The sequence below is a fragment of the Kwoniella botswanensis genome, chromosome 1 (genome assembly GCF_036426115.1).
Source record: "Kwoniella botswanensis chromosome 1, complete sequence".
Lineage (NCBI taxonomy): Eukaryota > Fungi > Basidiomycota > Tremellomycetes > Tremellales > Cryptococcaceae > Kwoniella > Kwoniella botswanensis.
In genome coordinates, this window is record NC_088599.1 from 1756060 (window position 1) to 1780077 (window position 24018).

Below are 24018 nucleotides of genomic sequence, written 5' to 3' on the forward strand. Positions count from 1 at the left end.
CTCGTCTTTTCTTCCGTCCTATAATCCTGTTTGGCACGACCTAACAGTCAATTCCATTGCGAATACCACCGACATGCTCCAGAATGGGTCTGGCATTCGCCGGCTACACGTGATTGCTTTACGTCACTTCGTCAACCTGGAATATATCAATGACGTTATTCTCCATGGGACATCGTAGTTGTCGATGTAGCAATATATCTCCTTTCGAATCTTTCACTTTGCTCGGTCACAACCAGTGATAAGAAAGCACTTACCATGAGCGATACCTTCACCCAAGATGATCAGCGTCTGAGACCAGTCCCACTTGATCGATATCCATGGACATCCCTTCCCATCTCCGATTCGAAAGAAGATATAGTGAAAGTCTCCATCATACCCACTTCAACGTTGACTGCACCAGTTAAGGAGTTTTCAGCGTTTGCAAAGGGAGATGAGAGAGAGGACTCGCCGTGTTGGAGTTTCTTGATTGAAAAGGGCGATCAAGCTATTCTTTGGGATATGGGTCTAAGGGAGGTGAGTAGAATCTACCAATCTATGACCTTAAAGCTATACTGCGGGAGCTGATTATCCTGCTTAACCCCCAGGACCCTCAAAATGCCCCAAAGTAAGTGAACCATGTGTATACAAGCTCGACGACAGCCTGATAACCCAAACCCTTCAGACCGATCGTGGATGGCCCCTTGAAAGAATTCATACCTCATCCAGGCCCGGGTCCCGTATCTCGACTGAAAGAACATGGATTCGATTTCCGAAAGCTGAAGCTAGTGGTATTCAGTCATCAGCATTTCGATCGTGAGTGAATATACATCCTAAGAACAAATCCATCCTGCGTACCTGTGCTGATGGTGGTATGGTATACAGATTAGTAGGTTTTATTCCTATATAATGATGTATAGCAGAATGACAGTATCCGCAGTGGTGATCTAGATACACTACCTTCGCCCGCACCATCCATCTTGCTCGGTCCTGGATCTTTAGAATCGATGCAACCTGGGTTTCCAAAAGATGTCAATTCCGCTTGGCCTGCGTCTTGGCTTGAGAAATACCATTTCGTAGAATTACCAGATAAAGATACGACTGGATTATGGACTAGCGAAGTAGGTAGTCTACCTCCTACTTCAACATCTGGGATTCAGAGGAAGTGGGAAAAAGTTGGATGCTTCGAAAGAGGTGTGGATTGGTTCGGTGATGGTAGTTTATGGTTCCTCGATGCACCTGGTGTAAGTACTCTATGACTCTCGTCTGAAGTGTTGGAAGCTGAATGGATGACACAGCACTGTCCCGGTCATATAATGGCTCTGTGTAGAGTTACTGCGCGACCTGTTACTTGTAAGCAATCTTTCGCACATATGAAGTTATTGGTACGTTGCTGATGAACTCTGAATAACATGTGGATAGATATCCTGCTGGGCGGAGACGCATCTCACCATCAAGCCCTGTATCTACCTGTGCCAACCGACCAAGAAGATCTGCGATCGCCCATACCAGTTATAGAGGGCAAGCCGCAACTCGCGCTGGACCCAGAACTAGCAACCTATACCATTGGTCAACTGACTAGAATGAGCAAGGAGGATAACGTCATGGTCATTTTGGCTCATGAGGGGCAGGTAGACGGGATAGTCGATAAGTATCCTGGTGACTTAAGTTTGTGGCAGGCAAGAGGGTGGAAAGCTAAAAAGGAGGAAGACGTGAAGAGACAAGCAGATGCCAGAAAAAACACAACACACGGCTAAAGCGTCTCGGTGATGTTACATGACCTTCAGATTTCCGAAGAGATCTGTCTGATGTCGTGGGATTGAACGAACATGTACATGGGATATGATCTATATACCCTTTCAATACTTGATGTATCACTCACACACAACTGACAGCTTGAACGATCTACAGACGAAAGATGAACTTTTCGTATCATGGTGACACGGATAGCTGCCACACAGAAAGTTAGCTCAACGGTGCTTTCGAACAGTACTGCTGTATTGCGATGGCCCGGACTTACTAGGAGATCTACTCTGAAGGCTTGAATCTGGTAGCCAACGAAGACCAGTCAGTAGTTACGGCTAAGTGGGGCCCCGCCAGATAGCTGTATCTGCCTTCTGAAGGCTTGTCAGATTGGAGAGCAAGACGAAGGAGATCATGTTGCCATATGGCAGGTAATTTGGAAATAGCTGCCCAGAAGTCGATGCTGATCCTTGCGTTGCTTTTGTTGTCGAGGAATTGAGGGGAGATGAAAGCGCGGCCAGTCATACGAGCCAAGGCTTTTCGGGCCATGTCGGTATCATTTCGTTCGGCTGACCATATTAACAAATCCCAAGCATAAGACTCAGATGTGCACTGGAGAAGTCTTGTCTTCACCATATCTTTGATATTCCCAGTGATGTCGAACTTATCGCAGAATTCATGGAGTCGAAGAGAGCAGACGAAATCGGTTGTCAGGGGACTGGGCTTGGGAACGTTGATCATGTCGAGGAAGATTTCGAGGGTTTTCGATTCGAAGCCAACGTCGATAACGTCAGCGTCAGGAGGTGATTTTCGTTTGGTTCCGGTCGTAGAAGACTTTTGTTGACCAATGTCCATCATGTCCTTGAACACGGAGCTGCACATCAAGGTCTGAGCAGTTATAGAACAAACACTGGTGATAGAATGACATACCTCACGGCTCTAAGACGCTCAGAGAATACCGTGAAAATGATCTTGTCGGTAGAACGAAGTTGGAGATCCCCGAAGCGGTGAAACCAGTGGATTTGATCTTCATCTTCCGATCTTGTATGTTTGGAGGATCCGGATGGGGTTGTAGTCAACATGATTACTTATAAAGTTGGAATATCGAAGATTTCTGAATGACGAATCAAAGATAAGAAGAAGGAAGAAGGAAAGTGATGGAAATGACTGATACGGTGTGAGGTGATGGTTGGGCAAGACAAAGGTCCTTTGGGCGTAGGTCGGTGGTCCAATCATTGATGGTGAATGACATCACCCCAAAGAGATGCAGTTTGCTATCTACTAGTGCATCCTGGCTCCTGTGTGTACTCACCAAAGAAATACATAGAAATTTATGAAATGGGTACCACTTCATCATATAACACCAGAACCACGTAGATGAATTAAAACTAAAAGGAAGATCCTTTCTGGTTCGTCTAAGAATCACAACAGTACACAAAGATTAAAGACTTCATTCTGTATTGCGAACCGATTGTGGAATGAGATATCAGAGACCCTGGAAACAGTGATTAATCCCACCAGATTTTGTCTATCACACCTGAATCAACTTTCGTCCACCTATCTCTGTACGGCCTGAGGATCAAACGCATCCGCAATCGTTTTCCAATTCATCCAAATCTTGATTCCTTCCACACCACCATTACTCTTTCCTTTGTAATCATATTCATGAAGTCACTCATTACCTGATGATTGAATACCAAGTTGTAAAATTGTGAGCTGCCACACAGAAAGTAACTCGGTCATCACATCCCAAAAGACGAAGGAAGTTATGCCTATTGAGAAGGATCCAACTTATTGGGCAATCTCGGATGAAGGAAATTTTGAATATCCAATTGACCTAATGCTAATCTTGCAATACCTACATCTTTTCTCTCCCCGTCCAAGTTATGAAAGCCCATCTGCTGTCTCAGCCAGTTTGTCTAATCGGCTTCTTGATTTTGCGATTGATTTTGTACTTTATGCAGAATCCAGTAGATAGAGTGCACTGGCGAAGTTGTGATTTGGTGCCCAATGATTCATTTATAGGAAGTGTTTAACGGTCTGGGAGGAGGTAGGGACTTCTAGAATATGATAGGGATTTCCTTGAGTATGATGATTGGTCCTGGCAATGTCAATGATAATTGCAAAACGATACGGACACAAAGTGCGCATAAGCACTAATTTACAGTCGTGAATAATTGGGTGTTTCAGCTTACAGTACCTCACTTCTGCCAACGGTGCAGCGTAGACTTTAAGAATACTTCCTTCCTCCGAACGGAGTCCGAGATCACCATGGCGGTAGAAATGATGAGGCGTTTCCGGCATAACGTCGGCCTTATAACGATAGGACATGATGGATGGTAAAAGCAATTGACAATATATAATGTTGATTGATCATAGAAGAGCAATGAGCAGAAGGAAGGAAGAGAAGCAAGAGGAATATAGCTACTTAAATCGTTGGGATCGTACAATCATACAATTGGGGAATTTCCAAGTCCATCAACCATCAAGCGGGGGTCCTCTGAATGCCATACATGGTGATCCGAGACTGTTCTGGATAAGCTAGTAACTTAGCTAAGAACGCGTACATTAGCAGATCTTTGCTTCATCAGAAAGGTAGCACCACCGAGACCAAGCGTTCGATATCATTGACGCATACGAGTCTGCTAGAAGAGAAGGAGGTAAATGAAGCAAGGAATGCGCCGATTTTAGCAAGCAAATCTCAGTCTCATCATGTAGATGATGAAGCTGGGCATGACTCTGCTAACTATCACGTTGAGACGTATATACATTAAATGTATTCACATTTCTTTCGAAACCTCTCCATCGGTACAACAGATATTTTGCAAGATGATGATTCTGTATGCGACATAATAGGATAAGAGAGATGGAGTAGGGGTCGCTGGGTCTATATTGCGCAGTTGATGGAATAATTTGAGTCTGAATGGTACATGTCGAAATGACCTTGGTGCAGAGTGGGACTTTATATCATGCTAACCATATAAGCCTGATCAGTCAGCCAGATAAGCGAAATAAAGATGAGAAATCACTTACTCGGGATGTTTAAAAGTCGTCCGCTGGATCAAAAGCATCTGCTACTGTGTCCCATGCGTCTGTCACTGTGAAAACCTTCGAACCGTCACATTCACCATGGGGTCCCACGAGAGTTGACCGGAATAGTTGGTATTGCCATGTTGGTGACAATCGTTCCATTGCCTCCCAAAACCCGACTTGTTGAAACTCGGATGTCGCATCTATCAAGACAGCTGGGGCTAGAAATGCCTCTTTGGTCATGTATCGTAAAGCTGATTTGGCGATAGCTTTGGCCTCTTCACTTGAAAACGTAAACCCACCCTGGTCTTCATCAGCGTAGATGAGAATGGCCCATTGTCGATTGTAAGCCTGAGCTGTACGACCTAAGCTGCTGGAGATAAGAATGAATAGGTTCCCGCCACTATTTGTCCCTCCGTAATTATAGAACAATGAGACCAATTCAAACAGAACTGGTAATTCTCCTTCCGGTTCTTTCGGTTTAGCGACGTTGATTAGATCGAGGAGTAGACTTATTGATTCAGAGGACCATTCCCTCATGTCGATTTCTGTTTCCCTTCTAAGGGCTCTGCTGACAACGTTCCTCATGAGGACGCTACACAGAGTTCCAGTCAGCCTTGATCAGACCAAAGAGAAGAATGAGGGGACTTACCTGAAATCCGAAAGTCGTCTAGAGTCTGCCATGAGAATGGTTCCATGCTTGGAGATCAACTGGATGTCGCCATAACGATGAAAATGGTGGATATCCTTCACCTCCGATCTTGGTGGTGAGGTCGACTCAGACGAGCAGTTGCCAGTCATGTTGTTCAGGTGAACCTTGGTATATGATGGTGGATAGATTTTGGAGATGAAGACCAGTTCTCGAGGATGAGTGAAAGGATTGGAGGAAGAATAAGAAGGAAGAAGGAAGTTTGGAAACAGGAGAAAGGTATGGTTAAGATAGTACGCTGCAATCAGTAGTGGAAGGAACAGGTCTGTGCGAGTGTGCAGATTTATATCAAATCACAACACCATTGCGCATATACATTTCATTTGACGGTGCAGCCACGCTTGATGATGTCACTCTTTCGATGCCGATTTACTAACCCATATAGGTACAGTAAGCATGGGTATCCATATGCATATACATGAGTGTGCAGTTAATCAACCGCTTTTGAGAACGTCAACGAGAATATAAATCCAATTATGCTCGATCTCCTCGTGGTTCTGCGAGTACCCAAGCATCAGCATCAACCCTCTTACAATATGATCTATCGGATTGGGTTGGATGATTAATTCCACTTACGTGACCAAGCAACATTCAAGATCAACGAATCATAACCTCTTCCATTCATCTTCTTAATAGCTTCCTCTGCAGACGCCTTGCTTTCGAAACTGACGAATGCCAAACCTTTACTTTGTCTAGTCTCCCTATCCCTGACAACCGAGACTCTAGCAATATGACCGAATTTGGCGAACAATTCTCTAACATCGTCTTCCTCTGCGTCAACGGATAATGAGGTGATTCGTAATGTTGGCAAGTCGTCTCGAGATCTGAACATGGATTCTCCTGCACCACCACCTGCACGTTGACCGCTGCAATAAACAGTATATCAGTGTCAATTCCGGTAATTGAATGCCTGTTTGATGTTTCAAAGGAGTAAGATATGCGATGTTGAACGACGACTCACGGAGGTACGTATTTACCACCGGCACCACCAGCACCTTTAGGAGCCAAACCACCTGCTCCACCAGCATCTTCCTCTTCGTCCAGACCTTCCGTGTTCATATTATCGATAACAGCCAATTGTTCCTTGTATGGACACTTGGCAGTGAAATGTCCACCTTGACAAAGTCGACAGACAACTGCTTTACCAGCGGTTGGTTTAGAAGCTACTGGATCAGCTTGTTCAGGTTCGGCCTAATCGAGTGAGCGTACCGCGATTATCAGCTATAATCACAATGTAGCGATTTCAGCTGAAGCAGAACTTACCTTGCTGACTGGTGCGATTCTGAAATGCAAGTTCTCTCCAATGATGGTTGTCTTCCTATCGGGTCCAGATGGTTTTCCTTTATCTAAACCGAATCTACGTTGTATATGAGCCATAAGCGTTCTGCAATTGGAAGATTAGAGGAAGGTAGCTCACTTGGCCCATCCTTTCCTCTCAGCTACGGAATGCGATACCACCTGAGTCTGCACTCTTCTCCTTATACGTCTCGTCACTTTCACTTTCCTATCTTGTTCGTCTAATTTCCAGCTAATGATAGTTGTGATACCAGTGTTGGGATCGGTAGTTTCGGTGGGTTGCGGAAGCTCATCGGCTATCGATTCACTGAGTCAGCTTGATGAAAGTCAAGGTCGAAATGCGACACCTGAACTTACCTTCAATATCATCTTCCGCCCAATTGGTATTTCTGACAAAGAGTGGTGAATTATCAGTTGAATCATTCTCAAAATCCTCCCCTGACCTGATTCTCCGTTGAATTTCGGGTATAAGACACTCACGGTTTAACTGCCGCCATTTTGAGTTGATCTGGTGAGTGTTTTGGATGAGCTATAGATGATGGATAATCGATGAATGTATGATATCTTGATTGCTTATTGTCTTTGGTTGCAGCAGTCAGTCACTTCGACATTTCTTTGAAAATCACGGTTGAGAAGGGTCGAGTGGCAAAACGTGGTGCATGCTACCATGGGATCAAATCCCCGCGGGAATATGGTGATGTGGCATCGAGCTTCAATTCAGTGTCCTTTTACAGTCAGCGAATGTTTTGACTACAAGTGAAATTAACCTTATCGCTATCATGTACATTCTCTATCAACTTTCTACATCATGATCCTACTGAGCCATCAGCATGTATACTTGAGGTATGCTCAGAATCCTCGAGAAGATTTGGGAAAAGTCGAAATTCATTGATACCACAAGAGGGACAGAGAGGGAGAGAAGAGAAAGTGTTGAACGCTGACGTGAGATTGATGCACACTCTAATGACCAAGTTGGAATGTACCATGATCGGCTACGAATCAAACATATAGGAAAGAAACCCACGGAAGCAGACATCAAGCTTATCCTCTTTTCAATCTCTTCATTCTCACCTGCATGATACTAACTCGTAAACACACTTCCTCCAATATGCCTAAAACACCCAGAACACCCACGACCTCATCTTACGCTCCATACCACCAACCCTCCTCACCTTGGAGGACATCAAACCCACCTTAGATACTGCTAAATCACCCAAAAAGTCGAAATCATCTTCCGGAGAACCATCGAGTCGACGACCTTGGACCAACGACGAATTTTTACAACTCTTCGAACACGTCATGAAGAACGGAGCGTCAGGAAAGAAAGTTTGGGAGAGTGCTGTGGAAAGTAGAACGGCTAATCAAGCATATCTTGCTTGGCAGTGAGTCCTGATCATTGTATGACATGTGAGTGCTGAGGACGGAAGAAGCTGATGTGATATCATGAAATGGGTCAGACAAACTCTTGCACCGTTTCTTCGAGCTGCTATCGAGACTCGAAGAGGAAGATGAGTATTATGAAGGGGAGGAAGAGATGCTTGAAGATAGGTTGGAGGAAAATAAGAATGCACTTGATGAAGTTACATCGCATGTTTCTCTACAAGAGGTTTGAAATCTCACAAGAACAGACTTGATCCATACACTATATCCAACTTCTCACCTTTCTCCTACCTATCTTACGGTCTTGTGAAATGCCTATTCAAACGCAGAAGGGTCGAAATTTCTCGCTAGATCAGGCCATGCAAACTGGGAGATTATCGTTACTTGATTTTCGCAATCAATCTGAGGGAATAACATTCCTTGATCATGACAAGTATGTAAGATGGCCAATTGATAAGAGGGTCGTAATTGTTTGATGAATTTCTGAAAATCGTTCGAGCGTACATGGTTTGGGTATGTGCCATTTTCCGATTCCTTCAGTTGACTGATCGTGCATTCATTCACCTTTCCAAGAGCGTCTTTAGCCATCTTGATGTCGTTCACCGAAGAAGCAATCTCGAGAAGGTCAAAAGGTTTCGACTTATACGATGCGATAACCGCTTGATGGACGGAGGAATAGATGGAATCGCTCATGAGGAAGTTGCACAAGTTGAGGAGCAATTTTGCTTTTTCCTTTTCCAGAGGTGGAATATCGACGGTGGAAGTGCTGATAGCATCGAGGAAGGTGGGGACGACTTCTGAGGAGAAATCCAATGGTATAGCTTCAGAGCGGTCGACAGGTCGGATATCCAAGATGTCTTTGAAAAAAGTACTGAGCAAGGCCATGATATCAGAAGAGTAGATTCACCCAGTTCAGCTGGAGATGACTCACCTGACTCTGGTGAGTTTATGTCTACTAGCTCTGAAGTTAATATTATCGCTAGAGGGAATGATGACTTCATCTCTCGGATCGTTGTAGAATGAATGATATTCGATTGGAGTGTCGTCGTTCCTCATGTTGGATGATGTTGCTTGTTGCAAAGTTCATATGGGGTGAAGAAGAGAATAAGGGAGAATAAGCAACTGCCATTGAAGCTTGATGCTCCTGGTCACAATCGGAGTCCTTTCCTCCGGCGCATGGCCCTCTTTCAAGTTTTAACTGAGTCTTGATGTCATCAGAGATATACATGATGACGACACACTATGATCTAAGATACTCACCAGTGATACTCCACCTTGGATGATGTATCAAACTGTTTATCTTCTTCTCCTTATTTATGCTTGCCATCAGTCGTCAGTAGCTACGATCTGATTTCACCACCCAGTAACATGCCTCGTACACCTAAAAAGTCAACCATACCCTTCACTTCCTACAAACCGCAAACACCATCGCACTCACCCATACCCAAATGCGAGATCGAGGAGAAATCTGGATTTTCAGCTTCACCGTCATCCAACCTTCCGGCCAAAAGACCCTGGACGTCAGACGAGCTTATGCAACTCTACGATCACGTCAAGAAGAATGGAAGTAAGAACTGGGAAGGTGCTGTACAAGGTAGAACGAGTAATCAATGTTACAAAGTATGGAAGTGAGTGGCTGCAGTACTTCTAACAGGAAAATAAGGTTCTTGAGCTGACGTGAGACCGTTTATACTGTATAGCCAAACTCTCGATCCGTACTTGAAGAATGCTATCATCTCAAAAGGGAAAGCGGGAAGAGGTGGGTTGTGAATTACCGAAATAAGAGAAGATAATGGAGATGATACCTATATACATGCATATCGTGCTATGATGTCTCTGTATGGACTTAGTATTTCTTTCTGTTCAAATCTCTTTCTGTTCAAGCAATATATCCATTCATTCGAATTCGGCTGGGTTGAATCGATCTCCCATTTTTCTCCAGTCCTTCTGAATGAAGATAACCTGTTCTTTATTCCCTGGACAGGCGACGGCTCTTGACGATCGACAATTCCTGACTATCGACATTCTGGTGGTAACGGCTCGATCGCTTTGGATGAGAGTATGGAACAAAGCAATTTGCCATGAAGGTCGTAACCTCTTTGACCACATAAGGAGGTTACCTCGTTCGTCTTTCGGATTTATATCTGTATGGACTCTATGTTGTCCACAAAGAACTTCCGATACCGCAGATGGAGTAAGGAGACTGAATGTCATTTGAGCGAGTTTAACATCGTTAAAGTCAGAAGCGAAATCGAAAAGATCCCAAGGTTCATTCACTTCTTTGTAGCCTGCTGATCTGACTAGCATCTTTCGTATGGTATTCAAAGCTCTGGTCGATATGGTGAATGAGCATAACTCGTAGACTTGTTTAAGTAGGTAATAGTCGACTTCGAGCTGATGTGATCCCGAAATACTGATGATATCGAGATAAGCTGTGATTACTTTAGCGGAAAATTCAAGATCGATAGGATGGTCATCGTTGTTGGTGAAGGTGGATGAATCACAAACGTCGAACATGTCCGAGAAGAAGGTACTATATGGTTGATATTGTGTGGATATAAGTCCAGTCAGCTTGTAACCCTATCAGTCTTAGAAACTTGAGCGACATACCTGGCTGTGACAAGACGTCCTCGATTAGTCTTGAACAGTATGTTATCGTTTGAGCGGATAGCCACACTGTCTTCGGGAAGGTTGTAGAAGACGTGGTAGTTGACGGTTGCAGTCTTGCGTTTTTGAGGTATCATACTTGCTTATATTTTGGTAAGGAGTGTTGACCTGAAAGAAGAACAGAGAAAAGAAAGTCATGGATATCTTCTTACATCACGACACAGCCGGTCAGTGGAGATACACCAACATCACGAGTGCCTATAGCGCCGTGGTAGTCATGGATACCTATGCAATCATCTTATGTGTACGTTTGACCGAGCTGATGATATTCACAACAGAATTGCGAGTACTGTAGATCAGCAACCAACCCATGATCCCGTGATCAGTTTCGTGTTTCTTTCCCCTCTTCTTCATATCCCAGCAAGATCGTACAAAAGCTTTGGAACTATTCTTATTCACAATATGCCTCGAATCATAGACACTGCACAACGCTCTAAACCATACAATCGACCTACAGCTCCTACAGCCGAAGCAAAACTAATTGTCAATACCGAATCACCCAAGAAAGAAAAAGTGAAAAGAGACGTATCAACCTCCCGAAAATGGACCTCTGAAGAACTGATCCAACTATTCGAATACGTCTCAAGACACGGTACAGCGATGGGTAAGAACGGATGGGAGAATGCTGTTGAGGGAAGAACAGCTAATCAAAGTTATCAAACTTGGTTGTAAGTCCTCTTTCACCATCGAGAGGAAAACAAATCGAAGGTGAAGGTGAGCTGATGTGAGATCCTTCTGGATGTAGACAAAGTTTGAGTCCTTTTATCAAGAAATCTATTGCCGGTAAGGATGGATCGACCAGGAAATAGGATTTCCAACAGAGATTGGATGCATTCACACATAGAGGATGGATCAGAGCGAGAAAAGTAGTGATTATACATTGTTCATATGCCAACTTGAGTCGACATGTAAAGCAGTAAATGCCGATTTCGATTGTTGCTATTTGAGCTGACGAGATCACCTTGGGATCTCATGTTGAAACGATCTAACTTGACTCGATGCGATCCCTACTATGATTGAATCCATACCTTTTATTCATTTCCTTCTGTTCTTTCTTTCCTTCTTCTCATAGCTGAAAGACCTAGCTCTATACATTCATCTCACAACAAGCCACAATGCCTCGTCAAATCATCAACGCCATCGCTCCCTCATCGAAACCATACAATAGACCCACCACTCCCGACCAAGATATTAAGCCCAAAACTGAACCGACAACTCCCAAAACTGAAATTTCACCATCAAAGAACAAAACCAAGAGAAGCCGAGCAGCTACACCCAGCAAGAAATGGACTTCGGAAGAATTACTCACGCTGTTCAATCATGTTCTCAAGAATGGTCAGAAGGATTGGGATAGGGCTGTTGAGGGTAGAACTGCAAATCAATGTTGTCAGACTTGGACGTGAGTTGATTCAATTCTTGTAGTGTACCGAGAAAGGTGAGCTGACGTGAGATTCTATGGAAAATAGAAAAACTCTCCTTCCGTATATCAGACAATCCATCGAAAGTAAAGGTGTATAGAAAAACAATACTATGTCGCTTGAAGTTGATGATGAGGAACAATGGTTCAAAGGTTTTGATATATATACCAATGCATGTACTGTAAATATGTTAAATCCAGAATATATAGCTAGCGTAACGGTGAAATTCGTACTTCTTGGTCCAGCTACTTCTGTCCGGACCTAAGCTTTGCAGAAGTGAAGAGGGTTGAAAGTATCTGCGATGCTAGACCAGTTGTCCGTCGACAATATTGCAGGTCTCGAATTGAGCCATAGGCTGTCGTGGTCGATAGACTGTATCTCACCCATATACATAATCGAATGAAGGATGGCCAGGTGATAAGATGGGGTGAGCCGAAGAAGATACTTTTTGATTGAATCGATGTTATAAACAGTTCCAACTCGGAAACTTCGACCTTCTTTATACTCATCTTCGAATGCGCTGGTAGTGATATTTCTCAGAGCATGTATGGCCAATTCCAGATCATCACGTTCCGAAGCTATGACGAGCAGTTCGAACGGTTCATCTTTAGCAGCGTGCATTAATGTGGACCTTGCTATATCGATGAGGCGATCGCACATGGTGTATTCTACGAAGTCAAGGAGTGATCGAGCTTTGGTGATGGAGACGTCGGGAACGTAGGGATCGCACACTCCGGCCAGATCGAGGAAGAGTGATATCGTAGAGGAAGGGAAATTGAGATGGATGGGTTCTTCGATTTCTTTGAGACTGATATTTACAGTTCGAGCAGTGTCTAGTAGATCTTCAAAGAGCTGACTACATCAGACGTAATTACTGGTCAGTGGAAATCTGCAAAGATTGCTAGGCTGATTCCATGGCACTCAACTTATCTTGTCCTGACCAAGTGATATCTAGAAGCACGAAATTTGACATAATCAGTGGAGGAGATGATGATGATCTCTGCCTGTGGGTCGTTGTGGACCGGATGGGGTTCCAAGTCGATATCAACGGCGATCTCGTCGAGGTCAGAAATCCAGGAAACATCGGACATGATCACATGAGGATATCGCTTATCTTTTGGAAAACTCGGTATAGGTTAAAGGTTGTGACAGTAGACCGGGTAAGAAAGAGAGAATAAGAGGAAAGAGAGACAATTGCACATTACAAATCGGCATGAAGGCTGAGGATTCGCTCGATTTCAGTGGAAAGGCGGTATGTGCATAAATCACAGCTTTGTTGTTTGAGTTAACAGTTACCATAAAGCCCTCAGACTCTCGGAACCATCATTACTGATTAGTGTGACGGCAGCACCGTGATCGCGACGAAAAGTTGTGATGAAAGGTTTGGGAGTATTGTTCATCCTTATTCTGATGCAGTAAGTAGGATGGTAAAGCATCGAAATGGATTCATATGATTGAAGGAAGAAAAGGATACTTCATACAGCTGTAGGCCGTAGCATGGAGCATCAAGGATGACTAGTATGGAATGCATATACATGATTACAGTACGTACAATTACTTTTGCCCGTCAACCCTCTGATGATTTACGAGTTCTCCTTTCTCTTCTGCTATTGTCATACTTCCTCTAGAGCCATGCTCATCTTAGCTACCATCATCCTCATCCTCATCCTCATCCTCATCTGTATTCGGACCATCGCTATTATCCGAAGTACTGTCGTCTCTTGAATTTCCTTCGAATCTTGGTGGGTCGAAACTCTCAGCTATACTAGTCCAGTCGTTCGCCAAAAAAACACCAGGTCTAAGTGAGTCCTACCGAGCCCCTCGGACTTCTCCAGGAAGCATCATTATTGAGAGGATCTCTGGATTGAAAGAAGTACGAAGACGTTTGAGGTAATCTTGCAATTTGTCCACGGACGCCGGTTTTAACAGTTGGATACTTAGAATGTTTTTTCCCGTACAACTTGTGAACTTGCTCTGAAGTGATTTTACCTAATGCGAATCTAGCTAGGTCGATGTCATTCCTATCTGAGGCGATTACCAGCAACTCTAATGGCTTTTCCGCTCCTACTTCCTTCAATGCTGTACGAGCTACTACTGATCAGGTCAAGAAAAGCTGAAATGATGGAAGACCTGAAGTCCAGGGGGATTGGTTTTTGAGCTTTTGGTTTTTGATTCTCATGTTCTGGTGCAGGGATATCAAGCAGATCTCTGAAGAATTGACTGATTAATAGGTCTGTTAGTAAATTTGTCAGGGCCCGATATCTGACACTACTCACCTGGTCTGTACAAGACGAGAACGACTAGCTTTGAATTCGATATTGTCATAGGAAATGATGGTGATACTGTGCTCTGAATCATGATGAAACGGATGTTGTTTGAGCTTTTTGACGGACGTGTTGTCAGTCGATTGATCTGTCTTCCTCTTGGAAGGTCTGGTCTGACTTTTGATTGACATGTTGGGATGAGGATGATCGATGCTGGGTGATGTATAGGTGACCTTGAGAGAAGATCAAGTGAAGTCACAACAGGCCTTACACTGATGGGATGGAAAGCGCAGTGAGCTAAATTAGGGAAGTTGACATGATACAGCTCACGGATCACTTAGAAATGTGTTCGAGCCGTTGGCCCTGAGCTCACCAACCCCTGTCTCTGTAGGTCTGGACTGACTGCACTGTTCTATTAATGAGAGGATCTCGTACATGTGTCACTGATCTAAGGTAATGCGCTCAATTTAGCTACCAAAGGGCTTATTACACAAGGTCATGCGTAATTTTTGTATTCAACTCACTTCTCACCAACCCCCATCATTCAGCTCGAACTCAATCGTCTCACAGTGTCAGAATCCAGCATGTCTACCATTGTCCTTTGTACGAAAATACGACCTTTTCCTCCCGTGTTTTTCGTCTGTACTGACAGTTTTTCGTACTTGATTTAGTTTCTTCCATATGGACTAAGATTCTTAGGAATCCACTGTCCGCCAATGTGGTGGTTTGTTCGAGCTCCTTTCGTAAAGGGCATGATCAAAGTAAAGATCAGATGGAAGTCGAGCGAAGTGGATCTCGTTTTTGTGATGGAGGTGGAGAGATATCAAGCAGGTCTGTAGAGGATTTGGTGCAAGGAGGAGTCTCCCTTGTTTAGCGATGAGCAGCCAAACAGTCAAAGGTTCTATGAGACGTGTTTTTACCCACCTTACTCTGCAAAAATGATATCTACTGGCCCGAAAATCCACTTCATCATTCGAGACTATCACGACATCATCACTGGGATCACAATGGAACTCGTGAAGTCGAGACTTCTTCGCTGATGGTCCCTCAGGAGTCTCATCTACCATAGTTTGTATGTAAACCGTGACCGAGGTGAAATCAAATGAGGAAAGAAAGTGGTGGGCGATTGCCTGTAAGTATGATGTTTAAGTGGGATCTTTTACTGCTGGGATGTCAGTCCCATCACAAGCTATCAAAGTTCATTTCGATGACCGTTAATATCGGACTTCAAAGAGGTGGGCGATCAGCTCGCCAATACTCGGTCAGCTGCTACTTGATTGGCACAAAGACTTGCAGGTCATGCGAGCTCTTACACTGGTCGAGGTCGCGATACAGCGTTACAAATAGCGAGCTGACAGGCCAGAGGTGACAGTTTCAAGACAATTGTGTTCCATGTTGACTTCCTTTCTTCGAGATTCAAGGAGAGATAGTTGGCTATTCTGCCAGCATGGTAGAAACGTATGGAAGAGACCATTCCCGGTGGGAGCGAAAGGCGACCGTCAGGAAACTGTAGGTGGCGATTACTTTCAGTTCATGCAGAACAAAAGAAAAGAACACAAAGCACGCAAAATTTGACTGTTGGGAAGGACAAACAGATTCCGCCAAGGTACAAAGTATTCATCAGGGTCGGTTTTTTCATTATCGCTTTGACCCTTGTCCCCGTCTCCAAGAAATGAGTGATCTTTGCTTTGTTTGTGGAGCGAACTACGGATGTCAAGTCTCTTGTGTTGTCATGATGGGTGACAAAGCATCAATTTTCGCTCAACACAGTCCGGAACAGTAGCGACGATGTCGATGTGGGAATAAGGAAAAGCAAATGCCGTCGCGGTACCTCACAAATACACAATTCAGTCCGCTTGCAAAGTCCCGCTGATGGTCACCATGATGTCCGCAGCTTGCGAACATTCTCACTCCAGAATGCAATGCACCAACTCCTTCATCGTTTCTTAGATTGCAGTACAATCAATCACTCACACACTAAACCCGGTCTATCTGCTCCATACTCTATTCGAAGGAACGAGTTTCCAGACGAAGCCTTACACGTCGTTGGGGGGATGACATAAATGAGATTTTCAGGGAAAATCAAGAAAGCGGGATGAGTGGGATCGTAAACCCTAATTGGGGTTGTTTATGACACATGTTTACAGATTTATTCTCCGACTTTCACACTTCACACAAATAGGCTTTTCATTTTTTCATCTCGGTCGACAGCTTGTCCGAACGATCACAGATAATGCGAATGCCTATCCCGTGACTCGCTGTCATAACCCTGAACCAATTGCAACTGTCGTCTACACGACATACCAGACTCACGGGCGTCTTCTTATAAGATCTGATGGTGGCGTCTGACATACACGGTAACAAAGACCAGAAGAAGGATTGTCTATCTCATTGTCTCACCCCAATGGCGTCTAGTGCAAAGGTATGACTGTAATTTGTTTTGTCTTTCAAAAGTTGCATGCGTGACCTTTCTTTCATTTAGCTTGGCAGCCAAGATCAAATCGTTCCATCAGACTGTGCAGTCTGAGGGCGATGTATATATGACGCCACGTCTATCGTTTCATGGGGAACCGGTATTTGAGTAGAACAAGACCAAGCGATACCCGTACGAAGTATAGCTAGGCTTTTCCTAAACTTACCCAAGAGACGTAAGCACTAAGCCCAGATGAATGTGCGATGCATCTTGCTGGTATTTGCGTGACTTGTTTACCTACTTGCGGCAACCCCCTTTGTCTGGTCTATGGTCTGTGACGTGGAATCTATTTATTTACCTGACGAGCTAAACTAGATCAGACACTCGTGTGTCGATCATCACTTTAAGTGTACCAGGGGAGACCTCGAATCTCGAACAGCTCCAAAATTAGAGTAAGTTAGTCCCTGCACAGGAAATGGTGGATTGATATGTGAAAGAAAATAGAAAAGAATACGGTACGGACGTTCCTGGAACGTCTTGTGGGTGATGGAGAGCGACCCTTTATCTCGTACTTTAGCATCTCCCCATTGATAGCGACTACGCATACTGTAGCATCGCCTGTCGCAGTTTTGCATGACATCTCTTCATTTGTCACGAGATTGGATGTACTGTATATCGTATCACACCCCATCTCCCCAAAAAAAGGATTCATCGCATCCGCTATGTTCCCACTTATCAGGTCCCGATGAACAATAGGAAGCAGACGTTGTGTAGGCTCTTTGTACGGTAAGTGTGGCCGATGACGCCTCTTTGTACCTTGATCTGTATATGCCGAAAGGAAAGTTAAAACGGGTGAGAACGAGATTGAGATCGGAACCTTCTTTTTTTGGCTGTTCTACGTTTTCTTTCTTTTCCACGGGCAGGGATGGATGAGGTTGACTCGATGAGTGGAATGAGCTTTGAGAAAAGCTAAAAAGCCAATTGGCCAAGCTAGGGAATCTACCCCGCTCCCACTCCGATAAACACACAAATGCAAGGGAATGGGAAAAGAAAGATCAGTACAGGAAATTAGTAATTCTCCGAAATCTCTCTCTTTGACGTTATACACCCTCCACCGTAATAAGGGTTATCAATCTGACCTACCTTCGTAAGAAACTAAAAATCAATCTAAGTTACCTTTATGACATTTCACTCTACCCCTGATTGACGTTAGGAGCCGTCTTACGAACTACCAAGTCCCTATCCTAAATTTTTGTAGATTGATGATATCTGTCACGAACCAAAATATTTTTGGTTTGGGTGGCAAAGCGAAAATGACGACGAGGAATGTGGAAAGTGACGATGATATAGCATGCTGTACGATGACTACGATCAAGTTTTCCTTTCTTTGCATCCATCAATTGAATATTTGACACGTCGACAGACACCCCTCACTCCCTATCTACCTTGTCCTTCCGAACGACGGGACAAATCAGACAAACGCTTGGATCTGATCTGCGGGGCCTGTGTGATAAGCACAAGCACACCTACGCACCAAGCGATTGTCTCTTTTCAGAACAATAAGCTTTCAACTCGACCCTCTCCTCTCTCGTACAAGACGGACACAAATCACATACATACACACAATTAGTCCCAAGCTCAGACAACCAGAAAATCCCAGTCAATCAGTTACGTTTACAAAATCCTTTGTTGTCCTCACGTCAATCCTTGGCTCCTTAAACACAGCTTTCGTTATACCGAAGAAGGTCAGGACAAAAAGACGAATTGTCACCGAGTAATCGATTTTCTTTTGCACGGACCAAGAATCCAGGCTGCGTGAAAAAGCAAGAGGAGGCGTTATAAGGTTATTTTGCGATTGCGCATCATCGCTTTATTTTTCAAGGATAGATCAAATGGAACGCAAGATAGTCGCATAGGCAAGATTATCAATCATTGACAGTCACGGCCAAGGGTGTGTGAGAAGTTGGTGAGTGCTTTCACATATTGCTTCATATCCTTTTTGTTCTCTTCGAGATTTATCACGGATCATTATACATCATCACACATAAGGAGAAAAGAAGTTGTTTTGAGGAAAGCTATAATTTCAATTATCCAAACCATTCCATCTGATCCTTTCTCGATATAATCCCCTATCCTTCCTTCGTCACACGATTTAATCTCTTTCGAAGGAACAAACAGACAAAACCCCCACTCAAGCCTCCTTGAGAAGCACAGTTTTTCTATTGTTGGCATATCGCTCCAACGCTCAATCTCTGACATTCCATCGCTCACCCTTGATTCTTGGTCCTTGACGCATAGCATAACACCGTTTCGTCACATCACATTTGACGCCACACCTTCGCTTTTCTTCAATCACAACTGTCGACCGAGCTGTGAAAGATACATCAAAGCTTACCATCACTTTGCGCCCATTCAATCAATTCAGTCCCTTCACCAATCTACCTCAAATCGAATCCGCTCGTGATTTTGTCGTCAAGGAGATTGATATACACGCCATATGAAGAACAAAAAGGTTTTCTGCTCTTCGTTTCTTCGTATGACTTAGGTGGACCGAGACATCGTACACACCACAGCCACACCAGACCGGAAACTATCTTAGAACAAGGCACGATCTCACCATCATCCATCAATCAATCGCTTCATTTTATACCAGGATCATCTTCTGTTTCAGGGTGTTTGATGGGTCTTTTTTTAGGTTACACACATCGTTCACTCCCGCTTCGTTCATCTCTTGCCACAGCCATCACACGTCGCACGTAGAAGGAAGGATATCTTTCATACGCACGGTGATACAACTAGGACTGTATCTTGTTGGATTGAATGGAGACGGAAGGAATAACCGAAACGAAACATCACAAATCAAAGAACCTTTAGACTAGTTTCATCGCCAGCATCAATCACGATCAGTTGTGACGGTGATCAATTAACGAAAAAGATACCTAAAATTTACAGCTTCCGATCAATCAACATCAACATCACAGATACATCAACCAACCTTGTGATACCCCCATTTTCCTCAAATTCGGCGCTATAACCTCGCTGTTCCGTTTCCTCTCACACGAGATCCCATACTATCTATTTTGAAAAGGTTCATTGAAAGCCAAAGCAAGAACCCTTGTCTCAGATCGTCTCTTCTCAACTTACTCATCCTTCGTCAACCATCAATTTGCAACGACCGTATCGCCTTACGACCACCATTCATCTCAAGGAAGACGACACCCTATAACATCATAAGATATTATTCAGACTGAAATATCTTTATCAACCTTCTTCCGTCTTCATCTTTTTCCCATTTTCTGGGATTCATACTTTATCGTCATCCCTACTCTTCTTCGTACAGCTTTGTCTACTTAACAGCTCGATTTGACACTGATCAGTCGATCTAGTTGGATATCTTCGAACTGCGAAATCATAGGAACAGAAGGAAGATTCACCCCGAATCAAGTCGTACTAGGATATACGTATTGGATTAGATAAAACAAAGTCCAAGGTGAGTAAAGGTTTCTCCTTATTTATGTTTGAGGTGACTGGTTATCCTACCTATTTGTCAATCATACCCATATTGGTATCGTTGGGTGATTGAGTGGGAAAGAATGAAACTGTGTTGTGAATGAATTGTCCGAACGGGGAGGAAGGAGTACATAATCCCAATTCAAATACAAAGTCGAATCTCATTCGATGTTTTTGCCACCCAACCCAATGTGATCGTAATGGTCGATTCGTCATCTCATCCACACCCATCTCACTCATTTCGGCATCTGTCTGATGGATTATTACACGTCACATCTTACATATTCCATCCCTCTGTGCATAGATAACGTATAACGTATAACATATCATAGATACAGACACTGACTCATCATGAAACGATCACACAGGTACAACATCACGATCAAGATAAGAGGTTGCAAGTGCGACAGCACACCTGGCCATCACCATCATCATCACCGTCCTTCTCGACATTCCGATTGCAGTGGTACATCATCCTTCCCTTCCCTCTCATCTCCTTTCATTATTGAGAATAGCATTATACCTCGATACCTCGTCAACCAGATTACATCGAACACAATCAGCGAATTTAATCCGATTATTCTGTGTCCGATTCGCCCACTCATCTAGATCCCTTAGCTGTTAACTTGCCACCAATCCATATATAACGGTAATTGTCACGCTCAATCGAATCCCATCTCCCTCTACCTTCAGTCTCGTTTCCTCATGTGTGTCGATTATCAAAGCTCTTTCCCTTCCTCTTCGCGTTTGACTCTCTCCTCGACTCCTCCGACGTTACATTTTGATCAATCATCAATAAACGACGGATCGATAAGTGAGCAAGAGACAATACTCGAATCACCCTCTGACTCCCTTTTCCACGGTTTACCACCTCTTCCTCATCAGCGTTTCGTCAACGTCAACAACGAACAGTATAGACCGCCATCAAACAAGAAATTGGGTAAAAGACCGGTATCACCTACTCTCGTCACTCCTCCATTATCACCAACACAATTACCACTGAAGAAAAAGAATAAGATGGATATGCATATGGCTAAAGCTGGCACGATAGCTGCTCAGTCAGCCTTTCAGACGCCCCTGGCCACTTATGTCGGTAAGTATCAAATTTTTCCCTTCTCTGCTCCGTTCTCTGCGCCCCTTATTATGCTTCTGCGGTATATTTCCGGGAGCATGAGCTGACGATGGGCTTCTATACAGCTCAAATGGTGGTATGGCTGTGGTACGGCGACTTTGCTCCTTCAGCTCAACAGCCGCCTTCTTCTCCTTTGTCACATTCTCCCATACCCAACGATCCATTCGAAGTCACTCATTCCTCTTCCTCTCGTATATCAAGTCTCATGGTTCATCCCTCCGCCGACTTCAGCAAATTTGTTTCACGCATGCTCAGCGTGACATCAGTCTCTCACAGCGTCACGATAATAGCTTTGCTGTATGTATACAGGTTGAAGATGAAGAATAAATTCTTCTCTACTCCTGGAAGCGAACAGCGACCATTTATTGCTGGATTGATGTTGGGGAATAAGTATCTTGATGATAATACCTATACCAATGCGACGTGGGCGGAGTTAGCTGGGATGTCATTACCCGAAATAAACGTGAGTTACATTTTACTTGTTTTCTCTTCTTCTCCTCTGCGATTACAGTAGCTAATGTGGACATCATTCTACCAGAAAATGGAAACTGAATTCTTGATCGGTCTCAACTATCAACTTGGTGTACCGGTAGAAGAATATACTAGGTGGAAGAATCTCTTAGATGGTTTCATGACCTCTCGAGCTCCATCCAGTGCAATCGGTCGACATATCCGCCAGCTTTCTTCCGGAAAAGCACCAAATCCTGCTACCGCCCTCACTACACCTGCTATCGACCCCACACCCTTGTCGATGTATCGTGCCCGATCCGCTTCACCCCGAGCTCTCCCTCCATCTCAAACTGGCAACTACGTCTTCCCACCAGGACACGAACACGCAAGGAAGAGATCCGCTGTGGAAGCGTACAACCATGATCCTACATCTTCAGCCGCTATCTATGAATCGCTCAGAATGCCCCCTCGGAAAGCAGCTTTCACTCAACCCTTACAATCTACTCAGCATCTTCAACCTACCCTTTCTGCTGTACGAGCGAGACCCACTCCAACTCAGCGGAATCTCGGTTCGTCAACCATCAGATCAAGCTCGCTCAGTAGACAGAATGGAAGGATGGTCTCGGAGAACCATGGATATGGTAGAAGAGGATCGGTTGGGCATACCTGCCCTACTCCGTTGGGTCATATCTCGACTCAAGTATCACCCGTCGCCATGGATGTACCGATGTTCTCTGCTGGTCCAGCAGAATGGGATGGAGGTAGAGCGTTATTGGCTCCGTATGACTGTCAACCTCAGCCTCATCTTGTCCCACCAGAAGTAAGTCGGCTGTCCCTTATATGTTGATTGAACCGGGGCGGCGAAGCTGATCCATTTTCACATTAGCATCTGATGTTCTACTCTCTTGCTGCCGAACCTCATCCTGGGGTAGATGGAGCACCTCGAAAAGCGATTCTTCGATATCAAGAACCAAACCAGTTCCCTTATCCGGTACAACATACATCTTACATGTCCACCTCATACCCTGTACATTCCGCTTCGGCTACACCTTACGCATTTGACGACGTGACAATGTATGATGCCAACAACAGTCCTCAGGCGCCATATCCATCCAGCGCATACCAGTATCCTACACCTGGTACCGTCCCTCAGATCCAGGGTCAAGGGATGTACCACCATACCGCCTATCCAACTCAGATGGGATGGTCACCTACGCATGTAATTCCTGAACCTGCTCAATTCGCTAATGCTGGTCCACCAGGATTCACCTATTTCCCTAATGACATCGACATCACCAACAACCCATCTCAATGGAAATTCCCTCCTGTCGCTTTAGCTTCAGCTTCTACTGTGCCGACCAATCATAATCAGATGATTGGATTAGGATTGAATACCAACCAGAATTCTATAGGCATGAATGTGGATGGTCAGATGGTTTATACACCACAAGGGGTGGTGTATTCAACTACAACACCGGTAGATGGAATGATCAACCAGTGGAGCTCAAGGAGTGAATGGTCAAGTCCACTCATCCCTAGATACGAATGAGAAAGAGCAGAAGCAATTAACTTGATCTCATCATCGACGATGACAATCAGACATAATTTCTCTATCGAAGTTCACGACATGAAGTTATTTGGTTTTCTTATTTATACACGAGAGACTCCTTCTTTTTGTTCTCTGTTCTTGTGATTTGTACTTGGCCAATAAACTCAGATAGCATTTTCCCAATCGACCCGACATAAGCATTTTCTTGAGTCCCTTTTTCTTGTATTTTTTTGTATTTATATATGATGTGATATGATAAAAATACATGAGAAGAGAAACATGGTATGAATAATAATATGTACATGTGCATTATCAATGGGTCGATCTGCAAGATCCTCCCTCACCTTCCTCTTCCGGAGGTTATGAAACTGTGAAAGGGACGATCCGTCTCACCGTATATATACTGTACTATGGTGCTGGTCAATCAAAGGATGGCATGAAACACGTTATGTACAGTCATAGCAAGAGGGTCTAAGCGAAG

The 24018-nt window shown here is 44.1% G+C and overlaps 13 protein-coding genes across 13 annotated transcripts; 5 read left to right on the forward strand and 8 right to left on the reverse strand.

The window, feature by feature from the left end:
• Positions 1–255: 255 nt before the first annotated feature.
• L199_000680 (uncharacterized protein) lies at positions 256–1733 on the forward strand (the record flags this gene model as incomplete). The annotated part of the gene is made up of 6 exons (XM_064886444.1): positions 256–513; positions 585–604; positions 662–792; positions 928–1220; positions 1275–1329; positions 1399–1733. 6 exons carry the CDS (start codon positions 256–258, stop codon positions 1731–1733), a joined length of 1092 nt encoding a protein of 363 aa, XP_064742516.1.
• Positions 1734–2004: 271 nt separating this feature from the next.
• Positions 2005–2801, reverse strand: L199_000681 (uncharacterized protein; the record flags this gene model as incomplete). Its single annotated transcript, XM_064886445.1, has 2 exons — positions 2005–2593; positions 2650–2801. The coding sequence occupies 2 exons, from the start codon at positions 2799–2801 to the stop codon at positions 2005–2007; spliced, it is 741 nt and encodes a 246-aa protein (XP_064742517.1).
• A 1960-nt stretch (positions 2802–4761) lies between these two features.
• Positions 4762–5550, reverse strand: L199_000682 (uncharacterized protein; the record flags this gene model as incomplete). The annotated part of the gene is made up of 2 exons (XM_064886446.1): positions 4762–5344; positions 5402–5550. The coding sequence occupies 2 exons, from the start codon at positions 5548–5550 to the stop codon at positions 4762–4764; spliced, it is 732 nt and encodes a 243-aa protein (XP_064742518.1).
• Positions 5551–5932: 382 nt separating this feature from the next.
• L199_000683 (uncharacterized protein) lies at positions 5933–7251 on the reverse strand (the record flags this gene model as incomplete). Its single annotated transcript, XM_064886447.1, has 7 exons — positions 5933–5955; positions 6035–6324; positions 6420–6649; positions 6722–6815; positions 6876–7050; positions 7112–7143; positions 7235–7251. The coding sequence occupies 7 exons, from the start codon at positions 7249–7251 to the stop codon at positions 5933–5935; spliced, it is 861 nt and encodes a 286-aa protein (XP_064742519.1).
• A 1198-nt stretch (positions 7252–8449) lies between these two features.
• On the reverse strand, positions 8450–9190 carry L199_000684 (uncharacterized protein; the record flags this gene model as incomplete). Its single annotated transcript, XM_064886448.1, has 2 exons — positions 8450–9005; positions 9066–9190. 2 exons carry the CDS (start codon positions 9188–9190, stop codon positions 8450–8452), a joined length of 681 nt encoding a protein of 226 aa, XP_064742520.1.
• A 312-nt stretch (positions 9191–9502) lies between these two features.
• On the forward strand, positions 9503–9904 carry L199_000685 (uncharacterized protein; the record flags this gene model as incomplete). Its single annotated transcript, XM_064886449.1, has 2 exons — positions 9503–9762; positions 9835–9904. 2 exons carry the CDS (start codon positions 9503–9505, stop codon positions 9902–9904), a joined length of 330 nt encoding a protein of 109 aa, XP_064742521.1.
• A 126-nt stretch (positions 9905–10030) lies between these two features.
• Positions 10031–10878, reverse strand: L199_000686 (uncharacterized protein; the record flags this gene model as incomplete). Its single annotated transcript, XM_064886450.1, has 2 exons — positions 10031–10667; positions 10745–10878. The coding sequence occupies 2 exons, from the start codon at positions 10876–10878 to the stop codon at positions 10031–10033; spliced, it is 771 nt and encodes a 256-aa protein (XP_064742522.1).
• A 325-nt stretch (positions 10879–11203) lies between these two features.
• Positions 11204–11610, forward strand: L199_000687 (uncharacterized protein; the record flags this gene model as incomplete). Its single annotated transcript, XM_064886451.1, has 2 exons — positions 11204–11469; positions 11547–11610. 2 exons carry the CDS (start codon positions 11204–11206, stop codon positions 11608–11610), a joined length of 330 nt encoding a protein of 109 aa, XP_064742523.1.
• A 306-nt stretch (positions 11611–11916) lies between these two features.
• Positions 11917–12319, forward strand: L199_000688 (uncharacterized protein; the record flags this gene model as incomplete). The annotated part of the gene is made up of 2 exons (XM_064886452.1): positions 11917–12200; positions 12268–12319. 2 exons carry the CDS (start codon positions 11917–11919, stop codon positions 12317–12319), a joined length of 336 nt encoding a protein of 111 aa, XP_064742524.1.
• Positions 12320–12480: 161 nt separating this feature from the next.
• Positions 12481–13310, reverse strand: L199_000689 (uncharacterized protein; the record flags this gene model as incomplete). The annotated part of the gene is made up of 2 exons (XM_064886453.1): positions 12481–13071; positions 13161–13310. The coding sequence occupies 2 exons, from the start codon at positions 13308–13310 to the stop codon at positions 12481–12483; spliced, it is 741 nt and encodes a 246-aa protein (XP_064742525.1).
• Positions 13311–13860: 550 nt separating this feature from the next.
• On the reverse strand, positions 13861–14674 carry L199_000690 (uncharacterized protein; the record flags this gene model as incomplete). Its single annotated transcript, XM_064886454.1, has 4 exons — positions 13861–14017; positions 14097–14223; positions 14288–14439; positions 14496–14674. The coding sequence occupies 4 exons, from the start codon at positions 14672–14674 to the stop codon at positions 13861–13863; spliced, it is 615 nt and encodes a 204-aa protein (XP_064742526.1).
• A 577-nt stretch (positions 14675–15251) lies between these two features.
• L199_000691 (uncharacterized protein) lies at positions 15252–15550 on the reverse strand (the record flags this gene model as incomplete). The annotated part of the gene is made up of 2 exons (XM_064886455.1): positions 15252–15348; positions 15408–15550. The coding sequence occupies 2 exons, from the start codon at positions 15548–15550 to the stop codon at positions 15252–15254; spliced, it is 240 nt and encodes a 79-aa protein (XP_064742527.1).
• Positions 15551–21111: 5561 nt separating this feature from the next.
• Positions 21112–23537, forward strand: L199_000692 (uncharacterized protein; the record flags this gene model as incomplete). Its single annotated transcript, XM_064886456.1, has 4 exons — positions 21112–21499; positions 21604–22001; positions 22077–22808; positions 22875–23537. The coding sequence occupies 4 exons, from the start codon at positions 21112–21114 to the stop codon at positions 23535–23537; spliced, it is 2181 nt and encodes a 726-aa protein (XP_064742528.1).
• Positions 23538–24018: the final 481 nt, after the last annotated feature.